The 24,906-nt window shown below is 45.5% G+C and overlaps 2 protein-coding genes across 2 annotated transcripts in view; one reads left to right on the plus strand and one right to left on the minus strand.

Annotated features, from left to right (window-relative positions):
• The window catches only part of NSF (N-ethylmaleimide sensitive factor, vesicle fusing ATPase), a 78,086-nt gene extending 76,310 nt beyond the window's left edge, over positions 1 to 1,776 (minus strand). Inside the window, exon 1 of the mRNA XM_035566846.1 lies at positions 1,707 to 1,776. Coding sequence (XP_035422739.1) covers positions 1,707 to 1,718 — 12 coding nt within the window. The 5' untranslated portion in view covers positions 1,719 to 1,776. The remainder of the gene's footprint in view (positions 1 to 1,706) is intronic.
• A 5,427-nt stretch (positions 1,777 to 7,203) lies between these two features.
• On the plus strand, positions 7,204 to 24,098 carry MEIOC (meiosis specific with coiled-coil domain). The gene is given in 9 exon segments (XM_035566957.2): positions 7,204 to 7,209; positions 9,251 to 9,376; positions 10,962 to 11,119; positions 11,250 to 11,354; positions 12,806 to 13,052; positions 13,054 to 14,664; positions 16,286 to 16,420; positions 20,354 to 20,534; positions 23,875 to 24,098. Coding segments are annotated over 9 exon segments (2,793 nt in total).
• The last annotated feature ends 808 nt before the right edge of the window (positions 24,099 to 24,906 follow it).

The raw sequence follows: 24,906 nt of genomic DNA on the forward strand, positions 1-24,906 counted from the left end.
AGCAGGGATAAGACAAGACGGCAGCAGCCAGATTAGTTTAGGCTACCAGGAGTATCAGAACAGTATCGTTCGTTATGGCTAAAATGATCTTACAACAGATGAAAGCACTGTGCTCCTGATTTTGGCAAGACAAGAAACTGAAAAACGCTAGTCAAACAAAAGACAGATTCCTCCTGGATTAGCTGGTGGGATCACTGCAGCAAATACTGGGATGACGAAGAAAGGTGGAAGGAAGAAAGTGCAACCACAGATCTGGAGCAAGGACAGAAGAAAAGCTCTTCATAATAGAGAGACTGCATAACAATTTTTTTTTCTCAATTAACAGCAGCATTTTTGAGGTGGCACTCCAGCAATCTGCTCACCTGTGACGCATAGCTTAACACTGGGCCAAATTTCTCCCCACTGCTCTACACCACACCACTGCACCATCTGCTGTTGCTTCCACCAGACAATAACACCATAGAAAAAAACTACCAGAAAACCTGTTCCCGAAGATCTCAATCAATGAGATCATTGGGTCAAGACAGAAGATTTCAGCCTGAAGCAGGCAGTAACGAGAAATGTGACTTTCACGAGCTGGTGTCCAGCAGAGGATGACTGAGCTCACGGCACAGAGCTGAGCAACCTTAACTGCGGCTTGCAGCTCTTGGAGGTTGGACCTGAAAACAGAGGGGATATACCAGGCAATACGAAAGTGATTTAACAGACAAGACTGTCCTTTTACATTTTAAGGCCTTTTTGACCACTTGCTAATTTTACCTAAGCAGTCACCAACATTTTTTTTTTTATTATTATTTTTTAATAAGTGCACAGTAAAACCCTGCACAAACCTTAAGGGGTGTTTTAACACAACACAGCTTGGACCCACGTCACAGGATGGTACTTGGCCAGTGTCGACAGGCCAGAGGAGTCAGTAGGGTCACAGAAAACCCACCCCATACCCCACCAGGGCCTCAGAGCACCCTGGGGGGGCCCAATAATCCCACCCCACACTCCACAGCCAGGAAAAGGATCACCTGGGGCACCCCAAAAACCTTTCCCTGCTCCCCACTGTGCTAGAGGGCCATTATAACCTCACAGCATCCTTAGGGAACCCTAAAGCCCCTCCCAAACACCAAAGTACCACTGGGGCTTCCCAGAACTCTTAGGGGACCCAATGATCCTGCCCCACACCCCATAGGGTGCATCCCAGCCTCACAGTGCTCCTAAAGGAGCCCTAGAACCTCACCCACAGCACTGAGGGATCACCAGAGCTTCACAGCACCCTCAGGAGACCCAAAGACACCCCCCTGCTCCCCCACAAGAACCCCACAGCACCCCTGACAGATCCTAAATCCTATCCCACACCCCAAAGGGAGAGGGGTCACCAGACTTCACAGCACCCCTGAGGGAACCCCCTCGTCAAGGGGTCACCACGGCCTCACAGCACCCCTGGAGGGCCTCACAGCACCTCTGGAGGACGCCACGGCCCTACCCCACAGCCAGAAAGCCCCCCACAGCCTCACCGCACCCTCAGGGAACCCCAAAACCCCAATATACGAGGAGAGGGATCACCACGTCCTCACGGCACCCGCACCCCGCTAAGCGACTGCCCCGCGACAAACCACCCCCTCAAAAGCCGCTCGGAGAGGAGAAAAGCGACCCGAAGGGGCCGCACCGAAGGCGGGAAGGAGCCGCGTCCCCCCCGTTCTCCTCCCCTCACTCACCCGCCCCGCCATCTTGTCGCTGCCCTCAGCCCGCAGCGCCGCCTCTCAGCCGCTCCGCAGCGCCGGGCCCGCCCCGGAGCCGCCATGGGGCGGCGCAGCGCAGGCGCCGGGCAAGCAGCCGGGGCCCGGCGGTGGGCCAGGGGCTGCGGGCACCCTCCGGGTGCCCGCAGCCCCTGGCCCACCGCCGGGCCCATGGGTTTTCCGTCCCCTAGGGGCTGGAGAATCGGCCCACGGCTCCGAAGTCGGGTAAAAACCACTAGGCAACAGCAGGGAAGTGAGGAAACGTAGAGAGAAACAAGCCCACAGACACAGAGGGCAGTGCAGCAGGAGGTGCTCCAGGCACGCTGCACAAGTTTCCCTGCGGCCTCTGGAGAGGCGCCTGGTGGAGCAGGCTGTCCCGCTGCAGCCCGTGGGTCCCGCGGCGGAGCAGATCTCCACACTGCAGCCCACAGTGGAGCAGGTGGATGGGGTCTGGAGGAGGCTGTGGTCCATGGAGAGCCACTACAGGACTTGTGGCCCGTGAAGAGGAGCCCGAGCAGGGGGTCTGAGGGGAGCCGCTGCCCGTGGGGGACCCGTGTTGAAGCAGTTGGACCCCTCCACTCTGCCTTTGTGAGGTCCCACTTGGAGCACTGTGTCCAGGTCTGCGGCCCCCAGCACAAGAAGGGTTTGGATCTGTTAGAACGGGTGCAGAGGAGGCCACAAAGATGATCAAAGGACTGGAGCAGCTCTCCTATAAAGAAAGGCTGAGAGAGCTGGGGATGTTCAGCCTGAAGAAGAGAAGGCTCCAGGGTGACTTCATTGCAGCCTTTCAATACTTAAAGGGGACTTATAAAAAAGATGGAGAGCGACTCTTTGCTCAATCAGATAATGACAGGACAAGGGGGAATGGTTTTTAAACTAAAAGAGGGAGATTTAGATTAGAGGTTAGGAGGAAATTCTTCACTCAGAGGGTCGTGAGGCACTGGAACAGGTTACCCAGAGAGGTTGTGGATGCCCCATCCCTGGAGGTGTTCAAGAGCAGGTTGGATGAGGCCATGAACAACCTCATCTACTGTGTGGCATCCCTGCCTATGGCGGGGGGGTGGAACTAGATGATCTTTGAGGTCCCTTACAAACCCAAGTCATTCTGTGACCCCGTGGTACAGACGTGTATTGGAGGAGTTCTTGAAGAGCTGCAGCCTGTGAGAAGCCCACATAGGATCAGCATGGAGTCCCAGCCCCATGGGAGAGACCCCACGCTGGAGCAGGGGAAGGGAGTGACCATGAAGGAACAGCGGATGAGGAAGTGTGCTGTGCTGACTGCAGCCCCCATTCCCTGTGCTGCCCAGGGGAAAGAGGTAGAGAGGAAGGTGGATGGGGGACAAAGGTGATTTTTAAGTTTGCTTTTTGTTTCTCACTGCTCTACTGCAAGTACTAAGCAATAAATCATATTAATCTCCCTCAGCTGAGTCTGTTTTGCCTGTGACAATAATTGGTGAGGAATCTCCCAGACCTTATCTCAACCCGTGAGCTCTTTACATCGTATTTTCCCCCCTCTTCCTTTGAGGAGGGGGAGTGAGAGAGCAGCACTGGGGGCTGGCAGGGTGCGGCAGGAGGTCAGCTGGCTGCAGCAGGGGTCAGGCAGGGCTTGGAGACCTTTCACATCTCCAGGCCTCTGGACAAGGAATTTTAAAGAGCTTTCAATGAGCAGTTTCACAGTTCTTTGTGGAATAAGAGGGACTTTAATCTTCCAAATTGCTGCTAGAAGGCAATGCATCATTTAGTAGCAGATAGTACTTTAAATGGGATGCTGTGGCATTCTCCAATAATTGGTAAATCCAATTACTTACCTTTTCTTGAACTGTCTTTCCATTCAACTGCATATGGCTTATACTAACGGCATCTTGCCATGCTTTGGTTTGTGCTAAAAATTACAGGTGGGTGCAATCAGAAAGCCAGATAAGAGGAGTTTAGCACTGCTACTCCAGTCTTGTACCGTGTGCTGGAGCCTGGAGTCGAGCCCATTCTTTAGTAGGGAGGGCCAGGGGCTTGTAAAGCCAGTTGCTTGGCCTTCACTCCTGACATGGCTGTCTTCTGCCCATGCAAGTCTTGCTTCTACAGGCAGCTGGCGTAGTCTGGTCCAATTTGAGTACTCGCTGAATCTTGGCAACCAGACTTCTGGATATGGATCTGCATGGGGGCCCCCCATCCTGGGATTTGGCTGAAACAGTGCTTCACTCTTAAGAACAAATCATATCGGATAAAACTGTCTCACACTGAGAGATGAAGAGAGATGAAGAGAGCTGCATCCCCCAGTGTAATGTTCTGCGGGAGAATGAAATTCCAATTATGGTCTTTTGTCTTGACTTTGCTTTGAAGGAGGAAGGCAGCAAACAGTTGGACTCCAAAGCAAGGTTCAATACTGTCTCCAAAGCTGACCTCAATGGCTTGGAAATCAATTCTGGGCACGAGTTCCAGTGCATTAGCAACCTGTTACATCAACTTCCTGTGCAGGGCTTTGACAACATAATAAAATATTAATATTGATTTAACTGCCAGTTAGCTGCCTTGAACAGGTAGTAATGTCAGTGGTAACAGAGTGGGGAGTGCAGACTTCATGCATGGGGAAAACGGGGGTCCCTTCAGCAGGCAACTGCAAGCTCATGCTCCAGGAATCTCCAACTAAGAACTGACAGGTATGGCTGCAATTTGCTGTGTATTGTCGGTGGACATGAGCTCTGCCGAGTTAGATGCTTTACAAGGAGTATCAAGACTATGGAGATAAAAGCAGCAACTAAAAACATTTTGCAGCGGCTATATTGCAAACACCTGCAGTAGTGCAAATAGCCTGTCAGCTTAGGGGAGGTATCTGCTGGGCAGTTCTTGCTGGTGGGGGTTTGCTTCGTGGCCTCAGTTAAATGTGAAACCAGCTGTGAGGCCGACATGTAAAACACCAGTCAGATGAAACAGCATTTTTCCTCTGCAGTTGGCAAAGCTGCCTGGCCCGAAGGGTCCTCCTTGCAGGAGTCAGGTACCATGCTGCTGCACCCCCAGCCGTGAACTCTGGCTAAACAGTTTAACGGGGGATTTTCTCAGCACTCTGAGCTTCCCAAAGCTCTCTGCCCTATGGCCTTGAAAAGTCTCTTACAGAAACAAGCACAGGAAATATGACCTCTGCATCTGCAGGGAGATAGTCCTGCTATGGACCGCTCAACACCTCACAGCCAGCCTATAGCATGGTCTCGTAACATGTAAGACCCCAGCTGAAGTCCAGGCTGCTGGGCAGACTTCAATTTGCAGCAACTCTTCCTACCTAAACTGAATGTGCTTATGGCTCCTGATAAATGATTTTGCAGTGTGCGCAGCCCATTTTAATGCACTATTGCACTAACTTAGTAGGGAATTTGGAGTCTCCAAGACAGAAAACGCTGGTTAAGTCATGTAAAATCTGGCTGCTGGCAGGTAAAACCTGTTGAGTCCCTGCTCTGCCCTTACACAGCCACTAACTAATCCACTGGGGCAGCCTTTGTGGCCCAGCTCCTCCAGAATCAGGCCTGGGCACTACTACAGTGCTCCCAGCTCCAGCAAATGGTAGAAGAGTGCTCATGGCACTGGGACCCGTGGGTTAAGCCTTGGAAATGCAGTGCCAGCCTGGTTCACTGATTGTTACTGCTCTGGATAGATAGAAGAAGGGATGGAGCAATGGGTGAATGGAAGGTGGAGGTAGATGGAGATGTGGAGAGAAGGGTAGAGGGAGGGGAATAGGTGGAGGGGTTGAACTGAGGAGAAGGGGAGAGAGGGCTGGAGGTGGATGAGTGCACAGTGAGGCAGGAATCACCATGATCGTTCTTGGTGCGTTAGGGACAGCACCAGGAGCCCTTCCCTCCATCACCCTCCTGCTCCTCCCCAGCAGGGCCTGCAGCTCCTGGCGCTCTACCTGGCCTCTGTCTGTGTAGTCCTGTGGCAAGGGAGGAAGGATCCTGCTCCAGCTCAAGCTCCAATCTCCATGCAGAAGCCTGGGAAGGAGGCCTGGAGGCTGCTGGAGGGCTGTGGCTGTTTGGGCTTCAGGATGGGATCTGGGGAACAAGAGGGCACATGAGGGAATGGCAAGGGTAGGGTGCCAAGTTTGTCACTTGGCCTCTGTTTCCCCATATTTCACCTTTTTTGTAAGGAAAAAAAAAAAAAAAGAAAAAAGAAAAAAAAAGAAAATCTTCCCAAACCGAACACTATGGCCACACAAGTTTCTCTTCAAGTCCAAGACCAAAGATAATCCCTGCCCCCCGTTTGGCCCAGTGCTCCAGCCACGAGTTGCCTCCCGTTACCAGGACTGCACCTTGGGGAGCTCTGAACATAGAGCTGAGCCTGCTCTGAGCAGGGTAGTGGAAAGCACTCCGGAGCCTTCGCCAGGGCATGCCCCAGAGCTCTGCCCCACAGCCGGCCTTTCCGTGGGGCGGGGAGTGAGGGATGATACTGGAGAGCCGTGAATGTGACAGAACCAAGACCTTCCCCACTCACCCTGCGGTCTCCCCAGGCAAAACCTCAGTCTGGCAAACACACCTGTGTCCTGAATCCCAGGGCAGGCAGGATGGCTCCTGTCCCTGGTGAGCTTAGGGAGGCGCAAGGGGCACGATCAGGCCCACCACAGAGCATTTTGCAGCAGCCGGGCTTGTCCCAGTGACCTGCCCATGAACCTGCACAGGGCCAGGCTGTGGTGCGCTGAGGGGAGCGGGAGCGCTGGAGGCGAGCTGGGCAGGGAACGAGAAAGATGCATCAAAACAAGCGCTCGCAAGTCATAAGAAAACATCCGTGCCTCTATCCAAAAAGAGTCATCGTGCGGTTACAGCAGCAAAAACGGCATCCCTAGATTGCACAGAAATAGCTGGAGCAGTGAAAACCAAGCTGGGTTTGGTTTCAGGGCTTTTAGGTGTGTGTTTTTTTTTTTAGGCACGGCGCAGCGGGTGCTGGGGGGGCTGCCCACCGACCCGACCACCCGGGGCAGGGCCCCCAGGGCAGGCAGGGGGCCCCGGGAATGCTCTGCTGCCAGTGCCCGTAACAGAGCAGCCGCCGGGGTCAGCGCCTGAGGGGAGCAGCGCCTGAGGGGGGGGGGGGGGCAGTGCCTGGGGGGGGGGCAGTGCCTGGGGGGGGGGGCAGCGCGAGGCCGCCCAAACACCGCTGTCGCTGTCTCCGGGTAAAAAATTCCTTCGCGGGCCCTCATAGGCCGGCCGGCAGCCGATACGGGCGGGAGGACGGAGCGAGCTGATTTCTCACTGGCTATTCCTTAGGCAGGAGCCAATCCAAATACAGCCCCGGTTCCCCGTAACTCGCCGCCGGCTCTCGACGCCCGAACAGCCGCGTGGAGAAGCGGGGCGCTCACGCGGCGCGGGGAGGCGCGAGGCGCCAGAACGGCTCCTCATTGGCCCGCTCCCTCAGGAGCCGGCCAATCGAGTCGGGCGCGCGGGGCGGGGCCGGCGGTTGCCCCGGCGGAGGCTAACGGCCGCCTCAGGCCTCAGGAGCCGCCATGGCGGTGCGGGGCAGGGGCGGCCGCGTCGGGGGTCGGTAGCGCTGGGGGCCGGGAGGCGCCGTCCTGGGCACCCATGGAGGTGAGGCGAGCGGCAGGGCGGCCGGGAGAGCCCGAGGACCCGGCCGCGGGGTCCGGGAGGCCGGGCCGCCGCACTTCTCCTGTCAGAACCCCAGCAGGCAGCAGGGGAATTGGGGTGCCGGTAACGGAGAAGGGCCGGGGGTGGGTGAGGTGCTGCGCTGTGCCCCGGTGGGACTCCTGTCACCAACCCGCTTCCCTCAGCGCCCTCAGTGCTGGGGCTTGGCCGCGGGCGCTGCCTGTGAGGGGTGCGGGCTGCCAGTACTGGCAAGAGGTGCTGCAAAGCCGAGCTCCAAAGAGCCGTGTAAAAATTTATTTGGGAAAATTGGGGGTGGGGGTGGGGAGGTGTAACCCATCTGTAGGAGCTTCTCGTGCCCATGTGTGTCCCTCTGCCCGTGTCCCCTCGTTCTCTGAGATCACACACCATGCAAGTACACAGTAAGTGCTAGGTGACCCTCCTGGACGAGGAAATTACTGAGGAGAAAACATGGCATAATTTGGATTAAAAAGTCGCAGTTTTTCACACTGGTTCTGGCTTTGTTTGTTCACACAGTTGTAAAGTCTGAAGAAACCAATGTGTTAAAATACATCTGTGTAATTGGTATGTAAACTAGAAGGAAGCTCGTGCTGCAGACCGCATTTTCCTGTCATGCACCGATAGATAAAACATTTTAGAGAGGAGGGCTAATTCCAAGTAATTTCAGAATGTTAGCACTGTCAAACTTGTACGTTTTCTGAATGTAGTAAGCATTACAAATGGAGGGAAGAGCAACGAAGCTGGTGAAGGGACTGGAAAATGAGTTGTGAGGAGCAGCTGAGGGAGCTGGGGCTGCTTGGTCTGGAACAGGAGGCTGGGGGGAGGCCTCGTCGCAGTCTGTAGCTCCTGACAGGAGGTGGCAGCGAGGTGGCTGCTGGTCTCTTTTCTCGGGTAACAAGTGCTAGGATGTGAGGCTGCAGCCTCAAGTTGTGTCAGAGGAGGATTAGATTGGATGTCAGGACAAATTTCTTCACAGAAGTGGTGGTGAGGCATTGAACAGGCTGCCCAGGGAATGGTGGGGTCCCTGTTCCTGGGGGTATTTAAACCCATCTCTTAAACATGTCTCACACATCTCTTAAACGTGTGGACGTGGCGCTTACGGACACGTTGTAGTGATGGGGCTCGGCAGGGCAGGCTGGTGGTTGGGCTGGGTGATCATGAAGGTCTTTTCCAACCTAAACGAGCCTATGATTCTAGGTGCTGCAGTAATATCTTAAACATTATGCAAATAACTTCATTTCTGTATTTCTGAACTAAGGGTGGTTTTTTTTAGCAAGGCAGTTGTATTTTAATTTTGTTGTGTACCTCAGTGTTCTGAAAAAGGGAAAAAAAGCTGAAGTTTTCGTTCTGTTTTCATTGCCTTTTCCCACTGGCTGCCTCTTTCTGAGCACATCCAGTTTGGTGGTGGGGCAGGGGTTTCCTAGGTGGAGATTGTTTCCCCGAGTTAGAGAACGGGGCACATTTCCCCAGTACCTCACAGTGTGTGCATTACAGTAAAATTATAGCTCCTGAAATCTGAAAATGCATGTATGTGCGGTTATGCAGCACAACATATCCAATAAGAGCAGCAATGAAAGGATCACTAAAGACAAGAGGTGTCGTGTGGTGCATAGATAGCCAAACAACCTGTCTGCTCTTGCTGTTCAGAAGCCCAGTGGAGAACGCAGGTTTCCTCTTTACCTGCACCTCCTCTGTCTTTAAGCACCTTGTGAATTTCTTGTGGTTGTTGGATCAAACTTGGATCTAAGAGTAAATCTGAAAGTGTTAAAATGACGTTATGTAGAGCTAACTCCTCGAGGGCTCAGATGAGCAGAATCCACAGGTAAGTGAAAATGTTAGAGAAGTTAAAGTTGGTATAAGAGCTACAACTCTCAGGTCTATGTGTAATTATGTCCTTCTGCCTCTTTGTTTTTTCCCCCTTGTCTTGCATAGCCTAAAGTTGCGTGCAGAGGTGGCAGTTGCTGCTGGAGTAGCACAGAAGCTGGCGGGAGGCTGACTGATGTATTCAGTAGCGTAATGACGGGCTCTGGCTCATTGTATGGTTGCTACAAATCACAGGTTCAGTTGATTGTAAATCATTTTTTTTTATATCTTTGTAAGAGTTTTTGTTGTTTGTAAGTGAAACAGTCAAAATTACTTCAAATATAGTTTCTTATACTGGAGAACACCAATTACAGTGTTTGGTTTGTTCATACTAAGTGTCTGTGGTAGTGATGCCCACTAGAAAGGACAGTAACTTTTTTAGTACAGTCACGATAAAGGCTGTTCACTTCTGTATCCCATCTTTTGCTGCCTCACTTCTGTTGTCAGCTTTTGCCTGATGCCACCTGCTGTGCTGGGATAGATTTTGAAAGCTTCCCTGTCATCCCCACTGCACCCAGAATTCCAAGAAAACTCCCCCTAAAAGAGATTTCAATTTGAGAATAACAGAATAACTGCAGAATAGCACAGGGCCTTCCACCCCTTCTCTCCCTCTCAACTTTCATAGTTCATGAACTTCCCATAAACCTGCTTTGTTTATTTTGCGCTTTGTCTCTCTGTTTAATCCCAAACATCACAGAAATGGGGCTGACAGTACTGGAAAGAGGGAAAGGACAACAGATGGGTTCCATTTGAACATTTCATGGTTTTAGAGGCAGAGTGGCAGAAGACACAGGCATTTATGTAGAAAGCTGATAAATATGTGAGAGGCAGCATTAACCAAACAAGAGAGACTGTGGAGCAAAAAGCAGTGTGGGAGGAGAAATTAGGACTTCAGCTGCAGATGTGCTAAATTTAGCTGAATGAGTCTTGGAAGAGTTAACCACTGGCATGCTGAAATGTGGAGTGTTTAGGGCCAGCAGAGGGAAATGGGTTTAGAGTAAAGGGACATCTGGAGCTAAAAAGTGGTTGTTGAAGTTGCTTGTACTGAGCTCACCTGGATTAAAAAAATGAAAAGTCACAGGAGCAAAATCAAGAGATTGTGACTGAAAGGAGAGTTAAGGTCAAAAACAACAAAATGTAAGGATGAAGGGAGGGGATTAGGACTTGGTTAGAGGGTGTCTAATGAAGCATTAAAAAAAAGATTCAGAGATATTATGAAGTATATTATCTCACTCAATGTGAGAGATGAAGGAATAGTGGTGTTGAGGAAGATAATGTTTCAATATGTGCTTTGTTCTGCTGTTAGCATAAACATTTGTAACAAAGTGAGGAACAAATGACTATTCTAAAGAAAACTGGGAAGAAGCAGCAGCTTAGATCTTGCAACAGGTATTTGAGTGGCATGCCATAGAGTCCAAGCGTTCACATAAACCAGCCTGTTGAGCAGGAGGATTAGTCTGGCCAGTAGGAAGCACCATGATAGTTACGTATATTAGATTTCTTTTCATTTTGCATTTCATAGCCGTAAAGTTTATGGCTGACACGGCCTGGAATTTGTACTTCTATGCTTATCTGCACCGGGCAGTAGCCAGTAGCAGAAGTTGCTTTTTGGCATAATGCTACAACCATGTGGTTTGCTTTTTTCTCATGATCCGTGTACTCCAGGGGTAAACTCATTTACAACCTGGTAGAATGATGAAATGACAGTTTGATTTAATATTACAATTTATAATAAGTGTTTCATATTAAAATCAATGCTTTTATTGTATATAAAATGCAGAATGAAGAAAATGTAGACCTACCTCAGACCTACAGTTCTTCCCTTTCAACATCAGAGTACTCTGCACCTGCGGACCCTTCCCTTTTATATGCACCGTGGTCTGTGTATGGAGATGACAATAAGCAGTCTGCCACTTCCCAGATTAATATGAAGTCCAGGTAGTCAGTTTTAATGGAGATCATCTGTGTTGAAGGAATAGATTTTTTTGTTGTTGTTTTGTGTGATTTAAATCTAATGAAATATTTAAAACAAAGTAATTATTTTATTTGATATGCAATTTGTTCTCAGAATTCAGACTGAAAGGAATGATTATGGCAGTGAAACAGATTTATATGGTCTAGTGTCTAACATCTTGGAAGAACAAGATAAATCGCAGCCATATTGTGCTGAGGGGTGAGTAGGTTGCCGTGCGAGCGCTATTGTCATTCTCTTTCTCTGACAAAAACTACCCTCACTGATCTGCGTCTGCTTTCTATTTGTCATCTTCATGTCAGCTGCTAGCAAGCAAGCCCTCGTATTCCTCATATTCTTCACCCTTCCTTCACCCTAATCTTCTAAGTATTTTACTTGTGAGAGTAGCTTAGTAGCTTTTGGCTTTCTGGTATTTATGGAACTCTTTTATTAGAAGTTTTTAAATAAGTTCTTAATGAGCCTTCTGGAAATGCTGTATTAAAGTAAATCTCCTTGAGTGTATGCCTTGGCTTATTTTTTTAGATCAAGATTGGGTTCAGGCTTTAAGTTCTTTATTAATTAATTTCAAGTCACAGAAAGAATACACAAAAATAGAAATAGTACTCTTTCACACTCTTGAATTGGCGGGAGGGAAGAGTATTTCTTTATGTGCCCCTTAAGCAATATTTATATATCTAAATGTCATATTGATTATGCCAATGTTCTAATGCTGTAAGAAACCATTAGATAGTTGCAATAACTTGACACAGAGCAATTCAGATCCCATTTTTTTTCTGAATCTGAGCATTCTAGATCTAAAGGATAAGAAAGGAAACCCAGTTCTCAAGGTTCCCAAGTCAGGCATCATTCTTCCTTCCCGTCTTCCCCAAACAGCTCTACCGGTTTCTCTATGTTTGCTGAGTTATGTGGCTGAAGTGAAGGAAGACTTTAGAGAGAGTCAGTCTCGATCAAAATATGTACCTAGTAATTCGTTTGCTGTAGCCAGTTTTGACTGGATTTCTGTTCTCAGTACTGCCAAATTTGGCTGGAACCAGCTACGGTTCCATTTTTCACTTAGCCGGTTTACAGCTTTCCTTGACATTTAGTGTTTGTTCCTGTGTTAATCCATGGTGATTAGTGGAATGAAAGGAAATTTGCTGAGAAACCTGTTTTTAGTGAGTTGATTTACCTGTAGGAAGCAGTGTAAGCCAGTGTGAAACACAGGCGATTCGGAAGCAGTAAGCAAGATGATACACAGAAGCATTTTGTCTGGAGAACTCAGTCATGGCTTTGAAGGCTTGTGGGTAGTTTGAGCAGTATGATAATCTTAACCTGTTTCTCCACCAGGAATATGTTGGAGATAATGCATAGTAAATACTTGGAAAGAATTGGTTGAACATATTTGGTGTGCATGCATCACTTGAGGCTTGCAGGCATTGTACGTAGCTCCCAAGCTGTATGGGTTGGTTTAGGCAAGCCAGAATTAGCTGTCTAGTCCAGGTATGGGAAGCTGAGCAGGTTACAGTAGTAGATAGAAGTTGGAGAAAGAGATCCTTTAATCAATTAAGAGAAATGGTTGGGGAAGAATTGGATGCTTAAACCTTTTCCTGCATTTGGGAATGGAAGAGGAGCACCACGGACAGAATCTAACCGTGTATTTCTTGTTTTTCAAGGAGTTGCTCTTCCAGCTTAAAGTCAGTATGGCCCATGAATGCAACCAGAATCGCAGACCACCATGACTTGTCAGAAACTAAAAGACCAGTTGTTGCAGCTGTCTCGCAACAGGGTTTTTATAGTAGTGAATCCACATCTGCTGCTGAAAAACAGTACTTGCAAAGTGGTAATCTTGCATCACAACAAAAAGTAGATGAATGTTATCATGGGTTTACTGGTATAGACCTTGAAGAGCAATGGTTATACTCTCCTAAAAAATGAGCATGTCAACTGTTGCAACATGCAGACTAACGAGAATATTAAGACAACACCCATATATCAGAACTATCCATATATAAAGAACACCTTTACACCTCAAGTTGGGTACTTAGAAGTAATTAAAGACTCAGGAGCTGATGCTTACTGCTACGGAAGAGAGAAGGTCTGTCCCAAAGGAGCAGATATGCAGTTGCACCAAAAACGGGCAGAAACATTTCTTCCACAGTTTCACAGATACAACGAAAGTATGGATTATAGTAGATACACTGAGTACTGTCATTCTAGTAAAGCAAAGCCTAACAAGAGCACCAATTGTAGCCTCCAAGAAAATAAGAAGTTAGTAAATGGAACAACTGAGGCATCATTTCTGGACACAGAACCCTATACTAAATTATTTCAAGTTAAATCAGGTACTCAGAAAAAAATAGAAGATACAATTCCAGATCAGCAAAACTTTACATTTCCCAAGGCTGCAGGACTTCTATCAGAAAAACAGTTTTTCAATGAGCCTTCATTCTGCACTGATCTGGGACAAAAATTTGACTATGGACTAAAATCTCTTGCAGCTTGTCCAGGAAATAGTGACTGTGCAAATGGTGTAGATAAGCAGCAGTTTTCCAGGTCTGATCTTCAGAATTCTGAATACTGTAAATCAATTCCTTTACTACCAAACTCAGCAAACACTTCAGCAGGTACTAATATAAGGCCAACTTGGATGAATGTTCAAAGTAGAACCACTGCTTCTGTCCCATTTCAGAGCCCAAGTCCTTCGGTGAAACTGAATAATCATTTATCTGCTTTTCCAAAAAATTTCAGTCATCCTAATGATTCTTTTCCGTTATCATCTTCAAACTTCCCTTTAAATAGTAATTTATTTCATAAGTACTGTCAAGATAATCCTTCGTTTTTTTCAAGTCTTGATTTTGGTTATAACGCTTCAGAACGAGCTCAGTCTGGTTCTTATGTGGAAGCACTGGTAAAGTCTGGAGAAGAGAATCTCACTGACTACCTGAGTGACAAGAAATTAAAGCAGTCAAATGGATTCTGTGAAAATTACTCAGCTCCGCAGTTTGGGATCATTGAAAATCTGAACAAACCCTGTTTTCAGTTGAAGCCACAGAGTGGACATTACGATCTGGAAGGACAAAAACATGCAGGCAGTTTGTTGCAGAACATGTACCAAGGTTCAGTGGAGTCTCAGGGGCAGTTTAGTCTCAGGCAGGGAAGCGGAGATGGTAATGCTATCAACCATGTGACTCGCCTACAGGCCTCCAGCTTTCCCAACAATTGCATGATGGGTGACTTGAGACGTAATCCGCAGCTTGGTTCAAGCGCATTCCCCTTGAGATCAGCTCGTCCATTTGGCCATTCAGTTGTCCCTCTGATGGAGTCTTACGACTTGTTCTCCGGTGATGATTTAAACCGCTTCTATCCTTACTTTAATGATATGACGTATGGAGACAGCTCTTTTTCTGGTTTTGTACCAGCATTTGGATTTCAAAGGCAAGTTAAAACCCGTTGTGGGCCTGCCAGTGAGCTCCATCTCAGACTAGAAGAGTGTTATGAACAGTGGAGAGCTTTGGAAAAAGAAAGAAAGAAGGTAAAGGAAAAAAAAATGTATGTATATTAATACGCCATAGCACAGATTTAATTTAGATCTCATCATACTCAAAGGTCAGACCCGTTAGAGAACATGGGTAGTTCTCACTGTTATGAGTTGAAACACTTAAAGATTTTGCTTCCATATATATTTGAGATTGAATACAGAAGTTTTGAAGGTTTATAGCCTGCTTTGGAGCATACCCAATGTTGTACTGCATGTTACACTTAGAACAGGAATTTGGTGGCATTTTCAGTTTCTGTTTGGGGATCAGGGAAAGGTTTGTTGTATGACGGAAAAAAGAAATACGCTCTAGCACAAGAAACAATGCATCTGGAAACTTGCAAGGCAAATACATTAATTAGATTTTGAATTAGGACTAAACATCAATCCTTTCAAGAACTATAGTTCTTTCAAAGGGTTCTTCTCACTTCCTGCTTCCCTGATGTTTAAAACCTAACATATATTGTGGGAAGTGTTTTTTGTTTTTCCCCAGAAACTGAAGAAATAGTAACATTAAAACACTTAAAAGCTTCAGACAATTCTGTAGGAAGCAGTTTCCCTACTTAAAGCAGTTGCCCTTTTTGGTAATCAGCTTAAGTGCCTCAGGCTCCCATTGTTAAATGTAAAAGCTGTCTTAATTTCTCCAGCTTAGGTGATACGGAAATTCAAAATCAATCTGGAACCATCATTTTCTCTGAGGGAATTGTGACCAAATGTAACCAGGGAGTAGTGGGGGCTGGCCATTTGGCCAGCCATTGGCCGGCCATTGTTGTCCCAGTCCAGTAGAATAAATTTAATGGGGATGTAATGTAGATTTTTGCAAAGCAGTTCATGACAAAAGCCAGTTGTTGCTTCAAATAGAGTGGTTAGAGGGAAATGGGGTTGGTGTCTGTTTGCACGGAAAATGCAAAAGAGAAAGAGTTGAAAGGTGCATGCTGAGAAGTACGTGGGGACTGGAGAAAATGAGGCTGCAGCCTTGCCTGGACCACCACCAAACTATCTAAGAAAGGTAACTTTAAAACAGATTTAGTTAGGTCTCTGTTGTTACAGGTGTCCCAGAGTGACATAGTACTGGACTGAATGAGATTGAAATTTTGCAGTCAGTTTTCAAAGTAATTTTCTTACAGGTAAATAACATTTGATTTGGCATAAAGCAACAACAACAAAAAAGCCTACGCTTTGTGCAATTTGGGGAAACTGTACAAAATCTAGGTTAATTGCTGACTTAGGCAATTTTTTGGATGAGGTCTATACCCGTTTGCCCATTCTTTTTTGCCTTGTAGTTCTAGCTTGCCTCCATATTATTTATAGAAAAAAAAATTATACAGTCTGTAATTGGAGTGAGAAGATGTGGCACTTCTGCATGCCACGTATACACCACACATTATCTTGCCATAATTACTATATTTGAACTGCTTTGAGTAAACTGGTTGTTCATTTAACGCAGGTGATTGTCATACCAAATGGTTAAATCCCAAGTGTCTGAATCTGCATTATCTACTTCAGAAAATCCAAAACCCCAGGGAAAAAATATTGTGCTTCTTACACTTCTTGCTTCTATAATAAAGCACACCTCGCAACTTACATTCTTAGGAAGTTATCTTTTGTTTTCCTGCAGACTGAATCAGCTCTTGCTAAGAATTACCCAGGGAAAAAAGTTTCCAGTACTAACAACACCCCAATTCCAAGGCTGACATCAAACCCATCAAGAGTTGATCGCTTAATTGTGGATCAGCTACGTGAACAAGCCAGAGTGAGTTGTAGAAAGATTAAAAAAAACCTGTTGTACTTATCACATGGATCTTAGAGTACAGCATAAGATATGTAAATTTATCAGAGCAGCTTTTCTCCAAATAGCTTTGTTCTTAAAGGCTGCACAGGGAATAATACTTCAGCAGGTACAGCTAGAATTTTTACAGCTCCAGGTTCAATGCTCTGTTAGCAGAGAACCCACTGAGTAGCTGAGGCTCATGTTTACCTTTGTACATGCCAGGTGTGTTTTCTAGTTCAAAAGCATGCATGCCATGCCAGAAATCAATCTAATCTAGCCAAACTGCTTGCACGGCTCTGAGATGTGCCTGCATTTTGAGCTTTTCTGTTTTGAACACCTCTTTTGCCCCTGCTCAGCAGAAAAATGTTTGTTGTGGATTTGTACACACTCTATTAAGAGGAAGCACTTGTGAAAACAGCAGGTGTTTATTAACGTTTATAAGACATTATGACATATTTGCTTAAGAGTCTTGTGTATGTGTTAGTGCAGAATGTTTATTTGATGCAGCTTTAGACTGAATTTCTACATCATTAATTTGCTTCTTAAGCCAAACAGCCACAACCTGTAAACAAGATTGGTGTTGTTTCGGCTGCGTGTGGCTCTGTGGCCAAACGATGGTGCCAGTGTGCAGTGTCGTGCTGCTTTGAGAGGCTGCAGCCTCTGCAGAATTCTGCGAGGGAGACCAGAGGGAGGAGCCAAACACGCACAGCGCTGTTCTGCGCGCTGCCAACAGAATAGCGAGAGCCTGATCCAGCTGTTCTGAGGCAGAGAGGCCGGAGCCAGGCTGCCCGTGCTGCAGAAGGAAGAGAAATGTGGGCTGAAAGCAGAGACGCTGCAGCTTGTCCCTGCTAAGGGACATGAGATTAAAGGCGGTGGCTGTTGTTCTGAAAAATGCTGGTTTTTGGAGGAAGCAGTGCGACTGAGCTCAGCTGCTGCCGAGGCAGCGGTGCTAAGGCGCGGTCTCACCAGTCTTGCACAGGTAAAAATGAGCCACGGAGCAGTGTTTGCTCACAGCCTGCTGAAATCAGTCTTCTGCAACCGCCTGGTTTTGTTCATACGTCTGAGTAGAGAGAATAGTACAAGATATGTTGATAGGCTGAAGTCTTAGTGGACACTTTTTAAACTACTGTTTTGTGAACCCCAAAAGAGCAGTGTTAGGAAGTTACCTCCTTAATTTGAGAAGGCTTGCCTGTCCCTGTCCTACTACTTTAAGACTTTGTCTAAAATAGGACTTAATCTTGTTCAGCTATTTGAGGAACTGAACTTCACGGTGAAGAACTGCAAACGCTTGGTAGATGGCAGCTGAAAAGTAGTTTCAAGGATGCTCGAAAGCACAGTAGGGCTGTTTAACCTGGCTTCTAACATCAAAAAGCTGAGTGACAGCCAAAGAGAAGAGAAACATTGGCACAAAGGTTCAAGTGGAAGCTGAGTTGGCTGGATCTGGGATTAGCTCTTCAGAGTGTGGAGCATCCAGTTAAATCCTCTTGGTGGTCACAAACTTTGCATTTATCATTTGAGATTTTCACTTGAAGTTGTGCTCAGTTTCAGAAAAACAGCGGTAGGAGAAGTGACAATAGCTTCCTTCACTGTGCCATCAGTAGCTATTAAAAACACTTCAAACCAGAATCAACTCTCTGCAGACTCTCATCTCCTTTGTGCCTGGGGAAATGTGAATCTGCAGCTCTTTTGTAACTGTAGAATGCCATAGCCATCCCTCTGGGGGATACTTGGAGCCTGGACCTTCAGTCTGTCCCGGTGAAGCCTCTCTGTTCTGGACTAACAATGATTTTTGCCAGAGGCAGTAAATATGAACTTATTTCTAGTCGTGAGGTTATCTGTATGGGCTTGGTAAAGCATCATGGTCCCTGATCCACAGACGTTGTTTTGTGACGAACAGGCATCACAGCTGGGCCTGAAACTTCAGTCCTTACTCCGTGGTATGTTCTCACCTCTGAAATGGAGGGTCAGTACAGTGCTGGCTGCTTCCCTATGAGCGTGCCACTCCAGTGGTCAGCCTCAACATTGCTGCTGGCTTTCTGCTGTTCCCACTGGAGGATTTGAATTACTCAGCAAGCCCTGTGACAGTCAAAGGGTTGTGCTTTACAAGGGAGGGCAGGCTTAAGTAATGCCTCTGAGTCGCAAGTGGGAGCAAATTTCTCTTTGGAGTTCAGAAGGAACTTCTGAAAACCGTGAGGGGGTGGGAATTGGAGCATTTGAGCCTTCAGTGGTTCCCCTTGGGTTGCTGGGGAAGCCCAGTTTTGATGGCTTCGTGGACTTTGATTTTAGACACCTGGCACACAGACATAGTGTAAAGAATGGAGACATTTAACTCGCCACTGTGATCCATTAGACAAGGTTGTGGTACCTGAAAAATGGGTCTTGCAGAACCTAACTCCTCCTGTGGATTTGGACTAAAGAGTAGCACATGGAATTGTTTAGGTTGGAAGACCTTCAAGATCATCAAATCCAACCATCAGATACTCTAAGTGAGACTGGGAAATGACTGTCAGTGTCATCTGACGTTGTTTCACTTGTTTACTTGCTTTCCTGCTATGCCACTCCTTAAAATTTGTCTTTTTCTTCAGAAACAATTCTAGTGATTTTCAAACAATCTTATCAACTTTTGTTTCCTTTCATAGTGACTGATTCCTCGGCTGTTTATGTGAAGTTCTCCCTGCTTCCTTCGCTTTTTTTTTTTTTAAACGTAGATTGTGACTTTTTGAGTTTACTGGTTGCTGCTGCTGCTGTCAAAGTAACTCACAAAATTTATTCCTGCCTATGTTTTTTCAAGGCTTTCACATGACCTAAGAGAGAGCAGGAGTGTTCTGGCAGTGGGACCTTGCTACTTCACAAATGCTCGCTCCTGAGCCTGGTGGCAAAGAAGAGGCTGCCCTGTGCTGCTATTGTGGATACTGTTGTCAAAATAATTGTCTTGCCAGCAGTCTGTTCTGAGGGTACTTGGGGCAAGTTGGACAAATTGTCCTAGTTCAAATGCTTTTGTTTCCCACTGTTACATCTTACAAACTCAGGGCTTGTCTTTTTCTTAGCAAAGCCTACAGTCCTGTTGCAAGGAAACATCAAGAACTTGGTTTTGCCCCTGGTATTTTTTAACCTGCGGATGACCATTAATCATCAGATTTCTTTATAGATCATCAGGTGTAGCCATTGTCCTGTAAGCATTACAGTTTTGGAATTCTGTGTTCTGTTTCTGCAAACCAGGTTCTCCAGAGGTCTGTGAACCACTCACCCAGGGGAAATTCATAGTAATGTGACTGTTGTAAGGTAAACAAGACAGCAAAGACGCAGGTTTTCAACTGACTGAAAAAACAATGATTTTTTGATGCTTGTGCTTGGTATTCTCTGAGAGAACTCCTTTAGTGTTGAGGACCCATCCTCAGTCAGTGGTTCCACAGCTGGCTTTAGCTGGTCGGAACTGGGACTGCTGCTCTGCCTTGTTGCCGTTTGCTTTGCACTGGCACAAGGAGATCATCTGCGTGAAAACTGGCCAGTCTTGGTGGGACTGCTGTTCACCCAGGTAGCTGCAGCACTGCTGATAGAAAGTAGGGCCTTGGTGATCTTGTTTTAGAAGAGGGCATGTTGTCATGGAACCACCTCCCATTACAGAGTTGTCTCAAAGTTGGATATATCCATTATTAACGAGTAAGCAGGGTGTCCTAACACTTGGTTATTGTAGGTTTTGCTGTTATCGTGTGCACACCAATGTATTTTACAGCTTTGTTTTTGGAGAAGAAAAAATCCCAGGTAAGAGTTTAACTACTTCAATTATAACTTTACAAACTGTTCTCAAAAGAAAATAATGGTTATTGTTAACCTTTTCTTCTTACTCTGGTTAATTTTCATGTAAGTCTTGGTGAGTACAGCATGAACTCTTGTAATGTGTGAAATGTTCATTAGGTTGTGACTTTGCTGGGAAAAATGGAGCGCCTTCGCAGTTCTCCTCTTCATGCTAACATTTCTACTGCTCTTGATAAACATCTGGAGGTAATTCATGTAGTGCAGTCACGTAGAAAAGATGAAATTGTAAATGCTTCGAATCGACAGAGGCAAGGAGCTCCCAGATGCCAAGATGACAGAGGTATAACTATGCTTACATCGATAAGGCAACTGAAACATTCCACAAGTATTGCAAATCTGTATTAAAATTTGTAAAGGTTTTTATATTACAGTTTTATTTCATTTTAAAATAAATTACAATCTTAAATTATTTTTCAGCTTTGAGAGAGGCAGACTATGGTTTCTAAATGATGGTTTTGAGAGGACACGGTAAAACATTGGGGTTTAGAGGCAAATGGTTTAGATCAGTTTTGATTGCATTTATTCGATTAATAAACTAGCAACTAATAAAAGGCAGTGGGTTTTTTATGTAATGCAGCTTGGCATTGGAGATGATATTAAGCTATTGCCTGTTTCTTCTTCCAGTCCCTCATAGCCCTGTTACCATCACACTCCTAGTCCTGTCTGTGTTTCTGCGTACAACTTCCTTGGTATCTGAATGTTGAATCTGTGAAAAGAGACCAAGATGGCCTTGAGTTATGAATGGATTCCCTCTTTAAGTATTTCTGTCGTAGATTGACATAAAATGCAAGTAATATTTTGGATGAATATACAATGACACATTGGTCAGAGTGTTCTTATTCTTAATGGCATCCAAAATACGCAGAATATTCAGCTTAATCTTCCACTAGTACGCAGGCAGAATGGCAGGTTCTCTTCTCTCATTGTTCCTGAGGTGTGTCGGATTAAAGTCCTGCCACCTGTGGTGCTCTGCTTTATGGCCTTGTATTGGAGCTTTGCTACGTTTCTGCAACTGCTCTGTTCACTTCCTGCCTCGCTTTCCAAACTGAATTATCTGGATTACTTTATGCCTTTTGTGTGTCCCATCATGCAGTTCTGCAATTCTCAGGATTACTTCAGAAGACACACTACAGCAGTTTTCCTTTCCACCTCTTCACAATCATTCTCATCTCTCTTTACCTTGAAGGTCATGTCACTTTTTTCTTTAAGCCCATTCATATTGTTGGTGTTGGCTCCTTAACCAGATCAGTGACCTCTTTGGAACCGGGTAGACTGGCAAAGACAAGATGTCCTCAGGATCAGTTCCCCGGTAGAGGAAGAAGTGGGGTTTGTACAACGGGATCTGATGACTGAACTAGATGGGTCACAATTTCTGTGCCTGCCTCTCCTCCCTGCTGGCGGTCTCTAACATGTTAGCATGTTATGGCAACTGGGGAGACTTTCAGACAGTAGAATATTCAATCTAGTAACTGCATTTGTTGCATGTCTGGGAAAGCCTTGAGGAAAACACTTGAAGCTGTGTATCTCCTCTCTTTGGCAGAGTTTTCTTGTTACGTGAGGTTTGTTTTGTTTGAGAAAAGGTCTCCCCCAGCTCAACCTTGTTTTCAGTGCGCCTTTCTATTCCATCTGATAGGATATAAAGTATCTTACAAGGCAGAACCTATCTATTGTGTCCAGTATTCTAGGACAAACAATAATATTTTCTTCTCCCAGCTACTTCGCTTTTGTTGCAACACAGATTTACTTCAGTGGGAAGCAGGTGGAGCTGAGCTGCCTCTTATCTGCCCCTTCATGCACAACATGAGCCTCAAAAATTCTGCTTTTACACACTAGAGTTGCAGAACTGTACAAGGTATCTGGCAGTTGTTTGTAAATGTTCGTGACCACTTAACAAATGAAGTTCTGGAAGAAGTGGTGATGAGAAAAGGGTTTATACTGAGTGCCATCTGTCACCCAGAACAGCCATCAAACCTTTCAGTGAAGCATTCAGAGCCATCTGTGGCCATACCTCTGTTTTGAGAGTGATCTAGATGCAATGTTCAAGATCTCTCAGAAGAATCTAGATGTTACAGGTTTTTGGGGGGTTGTTTTGTTGTTGTTTTTGTTTGTTTGAGGGGGGGAAAAGACCTTTTAATGTCTGTAACTCTGACACTGCATTCAGCCAAAGACTTTAAAACAACTCTTCCTTATTCCTCTGGGATTTTCCGTTCTTACCTGGTAGTGACCAAATACCAACCCTATCTTACTGCTTTGAGATACGCATTTATCTGAGTGTCACTTGTTTCTTACCTTCTTCTAGGCAGTCCAGATGATACCATTCCTGTGGTCTGTTCTTGATTTCACAAAGTTTGGTGTGAAAAGTTGGAATTTTGAAAATTCAAGAGTCAGTAATAAAATCCTCCCGCTCTGTATTCTGTCCTTAATTTCTCCAGAGCTATCCTTCCAATATTGCCTTTCAGAGTTCTTTGGGCGGCTGACATTTGTGTTGGACAAGTGTATTTCATCTGATTCTTCATAGTTACCTATATCAACTTTCTTGTATCACTCCTTCCAGCTACTTACAGTGTTAACTGTATAGGAATCAGTGGTCACTGTGCAGAAGATGTCTCAGAATGGGTTTCACAGAAATCAGCCCATTGAGTGAGAGCCAGATGAGCTGATGAGGAGGTGAAGTTAGGCCTTTATATTCTGTCCTTTTCTGAGGTACCCTTAATATCTCCAGGAGAGAGATGCTTTCTGCTAGAACAGTGAATCCAAGAATATTAGTTGAAGGTAGGTGCCAGCTTTTTGCAGTAGCATGAAACTGCAGTCATGCTTACTGAGCATCAGCGCTTGGAGGAGCAGATCTTAAATCTTAGTCTTCCACTTCTTCCAAACCCCATGGAAGTGTTCGACAAGGGAGGGCAAGTACTCACGTGCTTTCTGTGCAGTCCAATCTGCAGTGGGGTGTTAACCAGCTCTAACAGGAGCGTGCTCCTATCTCAAAATAACATGCAAGTTCTGACTGAAAATTACAGTGCCTAGAGGAGGGTATTAAATCTGTTTCCTCACAGAGGCTGGAATTGAAATCAAAGAATTATCTACACATTAAGTGATTGTTGTAAGCGATGAGCCGTTAAATAGACGGACCACTGCACCACCTCTGCTTTGTTTTATCTTAAAGTGGTGGGTTTTGTCACATTTTTGCCGAACATGATCTGTATGCTCTAATAAAATGCTGTAAATGAGCTATTCCTTCAGTTGTCTTGCCTGATTTATTAGGCAAGATGGGCAAAGGATCCAGTGCGTTAATCTGAAGAGGTCACTGTGAGTAATCAGCAATGAGCTTGGGGAGGAAGCCTTCAGTATGTGTGTGTACATGGAATACTTTCAAACACTGAGGTGACTGCAAGGCTTTAGGTGCTCTTAACAACTAGATGAGAGCTAAGTAGGAATTTCGACAAAATAAGTACCTGAATTCCATATACCTTCTATTGGGGCCTAAAGGAAAAGACACAGAATGAGACTAAAAAAGGGCCTAAAAGGTATTGCTCTTTTTATCAGCACCAGGGTGAATTAATTCCAATAATGCTTGCTGATTAACTCTGTAATAAACATTAAAATACCTTTCACCCTCACAGATGTTTTTGCTCTTGCTCTGGCAATTAAAGAGATGAGTGTAGCAACACGTAAAGCACGTACAACTCTCTGGTGCGCGCTCCAGATGACCCTACCGAAACCTTCAGCTGGACAACTAGTTATGGAGGAAGCTCTGCGGGAGATGGTACAAGCTGAAGAAAAAGTGCATGAAAATCTGAACGGCTGTGGCATCCTAAATCAGAGGGCTGAAATAAGCAAGCACTAATGAAGTATCAGTTGCATACAGAAGTAAACTTTGCAGTGTGTATGTATGAAGAGATGATACATTAAATCTTCCTAATTATTTCTAAAGTTCAAACTAATATTCATATTTAAATCTCTGCCTTGATGAGAAGTTGAATTTTCTTAAGGGCTCTCAAGTTCTACTTAAACTGTCAACATTACAGGCAGCGTCAGGATGTTGTAAAGCCTGATGAATGTAAAAACTGATGAGTGTTAATTTAAAATAATCAGATTCACTAAACACTAACAGCTAAGATATTATTTAACTTTTACAGGTGAGCCCTGGTGTGAAACTCTTCCATTAAGTTCATATAGTTTTGCTTTAGTAAGTAGGTTTTAAAATAATGAGTCTTAAAGACTGTAGTCTACTGTGGTGTCCAGCCAGTATCAGACAAGATTGTGATGTAAAAATGTTTTCCTTATCAAACTAATACCTGGAAACAGGAGGAAAAATGCTAAAAGTACCCAATATTCATGTAAAATTAAATATTTAAAATATTAATATTTATGAATTTGAGATTTTAGAATCTAAGTTTGTGAATGGAAATGCACCAGGTTCTACTAAATTAATGATGATAAAATTGCTGTTGTGAAACCATGCAATTTAGTGAATGTGTTCAAATCATTCGGGCATGCTCTTGGGGAAAAAAAAAAAAAGAACCTCTGTTTTAAAGTATTTAAACGTAATCAAAATATGACATGCACACAGTATTAACCTCTAGAAAGCTGTCCGACAGCTGAAATAATGAGTTGTTTTTAATACCTTCGCTTTAAACTTTGAAAAGAGGGTA

Source organism: Cygnus atratus, chromosome 25, assembly GCF_013377495.2.
Source record: "Cygnus atratus isolate AKBS03 ecotype Queensland, Australia chromosome 25, CAtr_DNAZoo_HiC_assembly, whole genome shotgun sequence".
In the NCBI taxonomy this organism is placed as follows: domain Eukaryota; kingdom Metazoa; phylum Chordata; class Aves; order Anseriformes; family Anatidae; genus Cygnus; species Cygnus atratus.